Source organism: Piliocolobus tephrosceles, chromosome 6 (assembly GCF_002776525.5).
Source record: "Piliocolobus tephrosceles isolate RC106 chromosome 6, ASM277652v3, whole genome shotgun sequence".
NCBI classification, from domain to species: domain Eukaryota; kingdom Metazoa; phylum Chordata; class Mammalia; order Primates; family Cercopithecidae; genus Piliocolobus; species Piliocolobus tephrosceles.
The window spans coordinates 149,732,000-149,744,093 of record NC_045439.1 but is presented as its reverse complement, the minus strand read 5'-3'; the positions used below and the strand labels follow the sequence as shown (position 1 = coordinate 149,744,093).

At 35.9% G+C, this 12,094-nt stretch overlaps 1 protein-coding gene across 1 annotated transcript in view; it reads left to right on the top strand.

The window, feature by feature from the left end:
- The window catches only part of FAM98B (family with sequence similarity 98 member B), a 32,802-nt gene extending 21,231 nt beyond the window's left edge, over window positions 1–11,571 (top strand). The window contains exons 7-8 of the mRNA XM_023230239.2: window positions 6,738–6,905; window positions 9,637–11,571. Of these exons, the coding sequence (XP_023086007.2) occupies window positions 6,738–6,905; window positions 9,637–10,047 (579 nt within the window). The 3' untranslated portion in view covers window positions 10,048–11,571. The remainder of the gene's footprint in view (window positions 1–6,737; window positions 6,906–9,636) is intronic.
- The last annotated feature ends 523 nt before the right edge of the window (window positions 11,572–12,094 follow it).

The following is a 12,094-nucleotide window of genomic DNA, read 5'->3' as shown; positions in this document are numbered from 1 at the left end:
TAGGGATCATTGTCCTGTGTTCCTTGATGTCCATTGTCTGACCGTCATTGGTTCACATCACGTGGGTTATCCAGTTTTTTAGTTGTTTCAGATGGGAGAGTAAATCTGGTGCCGATTATCTTGACTGCAAGTGGAGTTTCAGGTATTATTATTTTTACATTTTTTTTATTAACTGGGCAGTTCTTCTGCCCCATGTTAGACCAGTTAGGGTCACTTATGCCAGCAATTCCCAACCTTTTTGGCACCAGGGACTGGTTTCGTGGAAAACAGTTTTTCCACAGAGGGTGGGGGGGCAGGGGGAGGGTTTTGTCATGAAACTATTCCACCTCAGATCATCAGGCATTAGCTTCTCATAAGTGTGATGCTTCTGTTACCTTCTTGTCTTTCACATGATGTCTCTTTCCATGTGATGTATTAGTTTCCTATGGCTGCTGTGAAAGTTTACCACAAATTTAGTAGCTTAAGTAATACAGATTTATTCTCTTAAAATTTGGAGATTAGCAGTCCTAAAGTGAAGGTATTGGCAGGGTTGCATTCTTCCTGGATGCTTTAGGGGAGAATCTGTTTCCTTGCATTTCCTAGCTCCTAAATGCCACCTGCATAGTTTAGCTCTTGGCTTCATCTCCTCTCTTCAGAGCCAGTAGCCTAATAAAATCTTCCAGCCTTTCTTTCTCTTTCTGCTTCCATTGTCACATTGCTTTCTCCTGTCCCTGACTCCTGTCTCTCCCTTATGAGGACCCTTGTGATTATATTAGGCCCACACAGCTAATACAAAATAAGCTCTCCATCTCAAAATGTTTAACTTAATCACAGCTGCATCTGCAAGGTAACATTCACAGGTTCCAGGAATTAGGATGTGGACATCTTTGGAGGGCTAATCAACCTACAAAGGGGCTTCTAAATGAATTTTATCTTTTCTTGCATTGTATTTCTGCAATATGATAAAATCCTTTTTTTTTTTTTTTTTAAACTCTAATCTAATTTTTTAAAAATTAGGTCTTCTAATGAGTTCTCCATTTTGTTTTTTTTTTGAGACGGAGTCTCGCCCTGTCGCCCAGACTGGAGTGCAGTGGCGCGGTCTCGGCTCACTGCAAGCTCCGCCTCCCGGGTTCCCGCCATTCTCCTGCCTCAGTCTCCTGAGCAGCTGGGACCACAGGCGCCCGCCACCATGCCCGGCTAATTTTTTTGTATTTTTCTTTTTTTTTTTTTTTTTTTTTAGCAGAGATGGGGTTTCACCGTGTTAGCCAGGATGGTCTTATCTCCTGACCTCGTGATCCGCTCGCCTCGGCCTCCCAAAGTGCTGGGATTACAGGCGTGAACCACCGCGCCCGGCCGAGTTCTCCATTTTCTGTATACTTTTTCTCTCAAAAACTTGCATCCACTTATTGCAATTGGGGCTGTTTGCATGGCTATCCTTGGCTGCTCTACTACCTTCTGGATCTCATGGTCTACTCTTTGTTTATCCCCTTGTTCTGTTGTAGGAAATCCACAAGTAATTTCCAAACACGGAGTGCATAGGAGGTGATTTTTCTCAATCTCTTTGCATTTTGAAAATGTTTAGTCTGCTTTCACATTTGAATATAAAATTCTAGGTTGAAAATATATTTCTCTAAGAATATTGAAGGCATTGCGTCATCGTTTTCAAGTATTTAATGCTGCTGTTAAGAAAACGGACTCCATTCTGTGTCTTTGTGTGACCTGTTATTTTTCTCTGTAAGCTTTTGGACTATTTATCCTTGGAGTTCTGAAATTGCACAGCATATTTTGGTCTGAGTTTTTTTTTCATTCATCGTGACTTACTAACTAGATGAACATTTTGATATGTAGACTCTTAGCTTTTATATTTTCCTTTATTTATTTTTCCTTTTTGTTTTCTTTATCCTCTTTCTGAAATGCTTTAGTCAGATATTAAACGTTCTAGATAGACCCACTTAAATTGTTTTATTTTTTTCCTCTCATTTTCCCTCTCTTTCCCTTTTTTGATTCACTTTCTCAGAAATGTTTTTAACTTTATTGTATAGTTGGTGTTGAATTTTTGTTTCTGCAATTATTTTTAAAATTTCCTTAAATTCTTTTTGTTTCTTGATTTTTTAAAAATATTTTTTGGTATACTATCATCTTGAGTAAAGAAACTTTGCTTTTGTAATTTTTTTTTCTACTTTCAATTATCTGTTTCCTCCAGCATAATTTTTTGTTTATTTATTTATTTTTCTTGGTCTCTCTCATGTTGGTGGCTTCTTCAGCTGCAGAGTAGTTTTTGGTTGTCCATATTTAAGAGTAAAGCACCGGCTGTCCATGGTAGTGTGTGCCTATAGTCCCAGCTACTCAGGAGGCTGGGGCAGGAGGATCGCTTGAGCCCAGGAGTTTGAGGCTGCAGTGAGCTATAATCATGCCACTGCACTACAGCTTGGGTGACAGAGCAAGACTCTGTCTCTAATAATAAAGGCAGTTGGGGTGGGAGGGAAGGTGCTGTGCTCACAACGTATAATCTCAACACTTTGGGAGGTTGAGCTGGGAGGATTACTTGAGGCCAGGAGTTCAAAACCATCCTGATCAACATAGCGAGTCACAGTCTCTTAAAAAGAAAAGAGTAAAGCACGATAAAGCCTACTGGGAACTACAGTCATTATTAGGGATCATTAACGTCAGACTTTGGAGCTGGCCGATGTGCTGTGGCAATTCTTAATGCCAACGTGTGGTCTTTGTAGTTGCTCATTTTTTCAGGAAAAGAAACCTCATTTTTTTCCCCTATATACTGTATTTTTCTTTGTCCAGGAAAGGAGTAGCAGCATGTCACCAGGGGTTGGAGGCATGGACTGTTTTACAAAATAGACTTTGAGTGTTTTGAAATGTTGATTCCCTTTTTATCTGTCCCTTTTATAATTTAGGATATATGTACCTTTTATAATTTAGTGTCTTCAGTATGACTCATTTACCTAGAAATCCTCCCTCATGTGTTTTACATAGAGTCTCTTTCCAAACACCTGACAGATACAGAAAAGTGAAGAGTGATTAGAAGAGGGATTAAAGATCATCATTCATGCATTTTCTTTAATAAACACTCAGCACTTTGTGTATGTCAGGTACTATGTACCTGGTTCAGGATGAACATCTCAGTACTGCCTATGATTATATATAGAAGATTTGTTTGTGTTTAATCAGCTTCTTGAGTGGTTAAAGCCTGAATCACTTCTGCATGTGCGCCAGGATAAACTCCAAGGGATGTCTGTGTATTTCATTGGAGTAACTGCTTTGTGCAAGAAGCTCAGATGCTGTTAAGAACTATAAGTTACCAGCGAAGTAGATGACATGATTGCTGACCTCAAGAAATGGAATAGAGTTCAGATGTGTGGGAAGCACCAGCATTACTGAGCTCTGGAAACTTATTAGAGGTTGTATATATGTTGGGTCTCCAGTTTAACCTAACAGAATTTTATTGAGAAAAAGGAATTTAGGAATATTTAGCAAATTGTGAACGGTAGTGGCATTAAAATTGTCCTACTGTACTTTGATATTTTCAGTGTTGGCATTAAGATTACAGAGAAATCCAAAACAAATGAGTTTTGACATACTCTTTCAACATTTAGTGACATAGATTCATGGGCATGTTTAACCCCTTAACTGGACTTCAATGGGAGCTTTGAGCAAATATTCCTTTAGGAAATAGCTTGATATTTTATTGTCTCATCTTGGTCTTTTTTCTTCATGTTTTAGGACAAGGAGGTTGTGTTTTTGTTTTTTTTCTTATTTGGGAAGGTTTTTAAAAATGTATTTTCCTCAGGCTATGTATGGATCAGTTTTGGCCTTTCGTTCGGTCTTTTTCAATTGATTATATGATTATATGCCTTTGTATACTAAGTTTTCTTTTCTTGTTAAACTTGTTAAATTTATTATACCTTTATCATTTTCTCCCTATTTTAATGATAGGAAAATGTGTCTCTATTGTTGAGTGACCATTATCAACTTTGTTCTACAGCAGTTTAAATCTTTGCACAATATTTTATTATATGCATATATATACTGTATTGATAGACACTGAGGTTTTCTCTAATTTTGCCTCTTTGACCCTGTAATAAAATCCTTGACAGCTAAATTTTTGTTCATGTCCATGATATATTCCTAAAAGTGAAATATCTTGATTAAAGGAAATGATTTTAAGGCTATTGATGCATACTCTACAGTTGCCCTTCAAAAAGATTATAGTCATTTATTAGAAAGATTATGTAGTTTCTTTACTGTTTAGCTAGTATCGAGATATTGTGATTGTAATTTTATAGCATGCTTTTTCACTAAATATATGTAACAATTTTCCAATATCTCTAAAAACTCTATTTTAGTACCCTTTTTGAAATTAACTTTTAATTTTTTTGCGATATAATTAACATAAAATTTACCATTTTATTTTTATTTTTGAGGTGTAGTCTTGTTGCCCAGGCTGCAGTGCAGTGCCATCATCATAGCTCACTGCAACTCACTGGAGGGTCAAGTGATCCTCCCACTGCAGCCTCTCAAGCAGCTGGGACTACAGACGTGTGCCACCACACCTGGCAAATTAAAATTTTTTTTTTTTTTTTTTTTTTTTATAGAGACCGGGTTTTGCCGTGTTGCCCAGGCTAGTCTCAAACTCCTGACCTCAAGTGATCCTCCCACTTCAACCTCCCAAAATGCTGAGATTACAGGAGTGAGCCACTGTGCCTGGCCAAAATATACCATTTTAAAGTATACAATTCAGTGGTTTTTAGTCTGTTCACTGTGTTGTATAACCCTATATGTAATTCCATAACATTTCCATCATCCCAAAATGACATAGCTGCCTCTCAGCAGTCATTCCCAATACTCCCTACCTCCATGCCCTGGCAACTATTACTATAATATACTTTATGTTTCTGTGGATTTGCCTCTGAACATTTCATATAAACGGAATCATACAATATGTGGCTTCTGCCTCTGGTTTCTTTGATTTAGCATAATATTTGCAAGGTTCATCCATGTCATAGCATATAACAGTACTAAATTTCTTTCAGTAGTCCTTCTTATGGCTGCATTATGTTTTATCACAGTGATTCAGTAATTTACTTAATTCTCTTATTTTATACATTTTTTTCTTTATTAACAATACCAGGCATGTTTCTATGTATAATTTTTTATATATAAATTTCAAAGTAAAATTTTATGGTGGATTCCTTAAAGGAAATTTACTGTGTCAAAGGTTATGTCTCTTAATGCTCTCGCTTCCCATGGCCAAATTGTTTTCCAGTTAAGTTTATATAAATTTAAACTCCTATCAGTAAGGTAAATGAAATGTTGTCTCACTTTAGCCTCTTTATTGCTAACTTGGTGGTTAAAAAGACTAACTTGTTTTGTCTGTTCTTATTATTGACAAAGTTGACCTTTTTTCCTAAGCTTATTAGTCATTTGAATTTCCTTTTTTTTAAAACTTCTATTTATATGTCTTGTCATTTTTTTTCCTGTAGAATTCTGTTTTCCTTTTGTTTGAGCTTTTTATATATAAAGGAGGTTTGCTGGTTGATTATTTGTTGAAAATATTTTCCCCTGTTGTCATTAGGTGTTGTTTTATGTCTTTTGAAGTACAGAAATTTTAATTTTTGCAATGTAGTTGTTTTTAAATTTAAAATTAAACCTCAGTTAACTTTTTATTCTCTTTGGAATTCCCTTTGTTATATGGTGTGCCATATTATTGTTATTATTACAGATAGCCACCAGGTCATTCCAGCACCATTTAAAAGATAATCCTTTCCTTTTCTCGTTGATCTGTGATGTCTCCTTTATCATTTATTGCATTCATAGATTTATGAGGCTCTGAGTCTCAATATACTGTTTCATCCATCTTATTTTTTTCTCCCAAGTTCTAGTTAATTAGATGGAGGTGGGATAGCAAACTGTTATCTATACTAGACCTGTGCTTGCGGGTCAGGTGGGCCTTTGTTAGTAAGTGGACAGAGCTAGGATTCTCTTTATATTTTGGAGAACTAACTTAAGCTTTCTATGCCTCATTTTTTTTTCCCACCTGCAAAAGGGCATAATAAAAACCAACCACTCTAAAAGGATATTTTGAGGATTAAAGAAATAATGCCTTACTAAGTGAACAGCATCCTGGCACATTTAATAAGTGCTCATTAAATGTTAACTGTTAAGATGATGATGATTTTGTATTATAGCATATTAGTATTTGGTAGGATTATTTTTCAAAATGCTTTTAGTTATTCTTACATATTGAGTTTCTGGATTTAACTTTAGATTCTTTTTTTGTTTTCATTCTCTCAAAAACTGTTTCTGTAGGATTATAAGTTAATTCTGGGGAAAACTGACAATAATACTTAAAGTCCCCTTACAGAAACTTGGTGTTTCTTACCACGTATACAAGTTTGCCTTTTGTTTTTGCAAGATTTACTGATGTTTCCCTTTTAAAGGTCGTGTATGTGGTTTTGGTAAAACTATTTTTTAGGTTTTTTTTTTTTTTGTTAATATGAATAGAATTTTTTTTTGTTATTTTTTAGCGAGTTGTTGCTGGTAGTTACGTATTTTTAACACTTGTTGGTCTATTTTATTTGTTCTAAATTATTCCTAAATTATCAGATATTTGGGTGTTTTTGCTCTTTTCTGATTCCTTGCTTATGCATTATCTCTTTTTCTTTCTTTCTAAAGGTTATGATTGTTTTTGCTCTTTCATTAAAATGTACTTTTCTTCCTTTTTTTCCTTACCTTTTGTCATTTAGGTAAAAACAGATGATATAGCAAGAATTTATCAGCCTAAACGTTATGCTTTGTCACCCAAGACAACAATTACAATGGCACATCTACTTGCTGCTCGTGAAGATCTATCCAAGATCATTAGGACAAGTAGTGGCACCAGCCGGGAGAAGACCGCATGTGCCATCAATAAGGTTGGTGTTTCTTTCAGCACAGTGGAAAATGAACTGATAATATCCTACTTAATGTTTTTACAGATTTTAACCTATTTTTCTTTCATGTCCTGGTAAATATTTAGAAGAAAGAGTGGCAGGGGGGTTCAGTCTAGGCTTAGTTATGTTATTTTTGTGTATGTATGTGTATTCACTTGAATTTGTGTGTTCATAAATCAAAGTATTATCTGAATTAGAGGAATTACGAATTGTTTTTGTCAAAGCTTTAGCAAGAATTATTTTCCAGTTTTCTAAAAAGTAATTGTTTCAAGAACTAACAGATTCCTTACATCCTTGGTGTAAAGGAAAGAAGAGTTCGTGCTTTAGAGTCAGACCATTCTGTGTTCCCATCCTGGCTCTATCATTTACTTACAGAAATGACCTGGGCGAGCTACTGAACCTCTTTGAGCTTCTGTTTCCTGATTTGGAGTATACATCAATTTCTCTGACAGTAGTCTTAAACTCAAGGAAACTGAATTTTTTACTTTACAACAGCAATAATAACAAACTAATTTAGTATGTTTATGTCAGCTTTACTGGCATGTCTTGTTCATTTAGGTAGAGCACTCCATGGCAAACTTTATTACAAAAGAGCAAAAAAATCAGAAATAAGGGATTTGGGTAATTTTAAAGCATCGCTTCTCACTCAGTGTAACTTGAGATAAAATACCTTTTCAGAAGGATGGTTGTTTTTAAAGTCATTTTTCTAATTATTGCTAAGTTAGGCATCACCAATGTTTGCCTCTTTGCTTCCACTGTGGCTCAATCCCTTCTGAAAGTGTTCTCTCTTTAAATATATTACTTAACATTTTGCATTGGGTTATAATTTAGTCTTGCTGGATCAAGAGTTTTATTTCTGTAAGCAACATTGGCCATCTCTTCTGAGTTTATGATTTATGGTCTCATTATTTGAGGGTAGTTTTATGATCAGTTCTGGCATCTCCATATGGCCACCAACATACCATGTTTGGTAGAGAGACCAGTGAGAATAATAACCAGGAAAGGCTGTTTTTTGGATTTGGTAATTAGGACATCATTGCCATCTTTAAAAGAATGTTGCATACTTAGAACCTTGTCTCACATTGAGGATATTGCACTTTTTATCTTTCATTTATGACATAAATCCTAAACTTGGTTTTGATTTAGAGGATCAATGGAAGTATATAATTAACTGGTCATTTTGGTTGAGGCAGTTGCTGTTTTCCTTCCTGAAAGGCAGTAGCAGGAAGCTATTGGCTTCCCCTTGTCTGTGGTGAGCAGATGACACCCTTCTTATTGCTATCTTTCCTCTGCTCATGGCATATAAAGCTGCTACTTTCTACAGAAGGTTGGATACTTAAACTCTTCCCTAGTGTATTTTTGAAAGGATTATAAAGCATAGTAAAGGAATTATATCAACTGTGTTTTCCTTATAATAATATGGCACTAGTATCACCACTGAAAGTCAGTGAGCTTAAGTTTCTTAAAAGAAGTAGTTCATTGAGAATCCCTCTCTTTGCGTTGATACCTGGAATTACAGTTTTTATATCAATCTCTGACCTCATTAAGGTCCCATGTTGTATATACTTCATACATTTTTGAAATGAAATGTGCTTAGGAATATAGTCTTTTATTGGATGATCAATTACCAAATCAATGGCAATGGAAAGTCCAGAGTTGTTACTGTATAAATGGTATGAATGTCAGGCATGTCGTTATATATATAAAAAAATATTTTCCTAAAGAAACTTCTTAGTGAAGTGGGTACTACATTTGTTACAGAATTTGCTAAACGAATTTAAGTGAGAAAAAATTAAGCCTTTAAGTTTCAGAAATACTGTCTCAGATTGTTTAAAAATAATATATTCTAGGCCAGGTGCGGTGGCTCACGCCTGTATTCCCAGCACTTTGGGAGGCCAAGGCGGGTGGATCACAAGGTCAGGAGATCGAGACCATCCTGGCTAACATGGTGAAACCCCATTTCCACTAAAAATACAAAAAATTAGCTGGGTGTGGTGGCGGGCGCCTGTAGTCCCAGCTACTCGGGAGGCTGAGGCAGGAGAATGGCATGAACCCAGGAGGTGGAGCTTGCAGTGAGCTGAGATTGCACCACTGCACTCCAGCCTGGGTGACAGAGCGAGACTCTGTCTCAAACAAACAAAAAACAACAACAACAAAAATATATATATGTATATTCTAAGGAATTTGTCATGTATCACATATTTTATATTTTTTCATATTTCCTTTTTTTAAAAATTCATTTTTTCTTTTTTCTTCAGACTTGGTAAACAGGAGGTAAAAAATTATTTTTTAAATTGAAACACAGTAATTGTACGTATGTATGAACATAGTGCTGTTTTGATACATACAATGTATAGTGATCAGACAGGGGTAATTGGCATATCCCTCTCAAACATTTATCATCTCTTTGTGTTGGGAACATTCAGTATCCTCCTTGTAGCTATTTGAAGCTATATATTAACTACAGTCATCATACAATGGTGTAGAAAACTAGAATTTATTACTCCTGTCTAGCCGTGATTTTGTATCCTTTAACAGATTTCTCCTTATCCCACACTTAATATTTTTAATATTCATTTGTATTGCCATGTCTGATACTTTCATGTCCTTAAATTTTGGCTTCTATTTATTAGAAACAACATCACTTGAAACTTTTATGTAAACTTTAACTTTTAAAATATTAGAAACTAAAAGAAAATGTTTCTTCACACAGGTGCTGATGGGAAGGGTGCCTGACAGGGGAGGCCGGCCGAATGAAATTGAACCACCACCCCCAGAAATGCCCCCTTGGCAAAAGAGACAAGAAGGCGGCGGTGGAAGGGGTGGTTGGGGTGGTGGTGGTGGAGGTGGTGGTAGAGGAGGTGGTGGGGGTGGGGGTGGAAGAGGTGGCTGGGGGGGTGGAGGAGGTTGGGGAGGTGGTGGGGGAGGGGGAGGAGGGTGGGGGGGAGGAGGAGGAGGTGGTAGAGGAGGTTTCCAAGGCAGGGGAGATTATGGTGGAAGAGGGGGTTATGGTGGAAGAGGGGGCTATGGTGGAAGAGGCTATGGAGATCCATATGGAGGAGGAGGAGGAGGAGGTGGTGGTGGTGGTGGTGGTGGTGGTGGTGGTGGATATAGAAGATACTAAAAACTACAAAAATCAGATAGCAGTGCTTGCTTCTTTATAGATACATTAGACATAGTGTTCTAAATAACATACTTGAATATCATCTTTGAAGTAAACACCATGTTAGACTCCCTGGTGATATCATTCTTGAATTGGTTAATATGTAAGAACATTGTTTTTTACTGCCAGTTGATCTCTCAAACGAAGTGAAGACTTTTTCCATATTCTATGTACCCTTGAGCATGTTGTGTCTTTTTAAAAATCAAAAGAACAAAAATTATTTTTTAAAATGTAAATAATACCATCAAACTTGGAAAATGGAAAGTATTTTATTGTCATGATTGATTTTAGATTGTTACCTGTATTTTGTTCAGGTGTAGACATATACCCCACCTGTAATGGAAAGGAATATAGACCCTTGCCTCACCTGTATTGCTGTGGATGTGTTTTGTGGGTTTTTCATTTGATTTTACAAAATAGGGAAAGGCACTTCCAGTTGTATTTAGTAGGCAGTTGTGAATCATTTTTATCTCTTATAGGAAGAGATTCCTCTCTAGCCATGTTTCTGTTAAAGTTTCATTAATTGAAGCCCAAGTTTTTTACTGTACATACTTATTTTCTAATTGGATTTGAAATCTGCATGATTTTGTTTGACAAAGCAAAGTTTAAGATTGAGGTCAGAAATACTTTAATGGAGCAAAGATACATACCAACTTCACATGATGGTGTGAGAAATAGTCCTATAAACTGGTATCTTCATCATTTATGCTCTCACTTTAGATATCCAAATATTAAAAGACAGGCTGACCTGTATCACACAGAATTAAGGCAGTAATTTCCTGCTTCAGTAGATCAAGGGTAGGGCTAAGGCATCCCTTGGTAATTCTGATGCACAGCTAGATTTGGGAAACACAAAGTTAGGGAATGGCTATATGTGGTTTGCTAGTTGGAGCAGTCACCGTCTTAGCTCTCAAGAGTTGTGGATTTGAATCATGGCACTAGGTCAGGGGTGCTATGGATTGCAGTGACCTTAGTTCTCAAGGAGTGATTTGTCCTCATTTGTCAAATGAGGAATGAGACACTTACCATCATCTCGGGTTGTTTCATAAAGACCTAAGTACAAATACAATTTGTTAAAAACTTATAGAGGGCCTATTTGAATGCCTTAAGATGTAGGCCAAGTAATGTATTTTTCTCTTAGTGTAGAGAGTTAGAGAAAAAGAGCTGGTTCTGTAAATTTTTTCAGTCTCAGTGTAAAATCTGTATCTCATTGTAGGCTTCTGGTCAGTACCTGTGCATAACAACTTAATATGATCCAACCAACTCAACTGATAGAAAGCTGAATTGTTCCCAGTGGACAAGTGGTATTTGATGTTTAGCAGGTTTTTTTGTTGTTATTTTTTTTGGTAAACTCTGGTACAATCTAAAATAATGTTAAAACCTTAAAAGTATTGAATATTCTGTAATCTTAGACATGTATTTTTCAAGTTAACCCTTTGAAGAAATGTGTTTAAGGTAGGAAAATATAAAATTTTTTGGTTATTTTTTGTGTGTGTATATTTAATGAAAAGATATAATTTCATTGGTGATAGCTGAAAAAAGACTTTCCATAATTAAGAAAATACCTTTAGCAGTAGTCATGAACTCTGAAAAATAATTTTAAAAAAATTTTCAGAAAATATTTGAGTAAAATATTTCAAAAGTTATTTAAAAATCTTCATTTAAAACCTTTACTTTCTGCCTCATTTCTTTTTTGGTAGCATTAGTTGCTGATGAAGGAGATTTACAACTACTTTCAACTTTTTTACCACTAAAAGTTTATGGTAAATATGGCAGAAACAAGAGTTCATCAGTTTCATTAGATTTTCCATAAGATTTCTTTGTACCTTTATAGGAGCGCTGCTTGCGTTTATTCACTGCAATCGCTTATTTCCTATCAAAGTCTAGCACTTGCTCCTGGAATCATGTTGGAGCTGAAACCACTCCTATGTACACATCCTATAAACCTTAATTGAATGAAAAGCTGAATCAGGTAGACTCTAATATTTTACCCTTTCCTGTAAAGTGG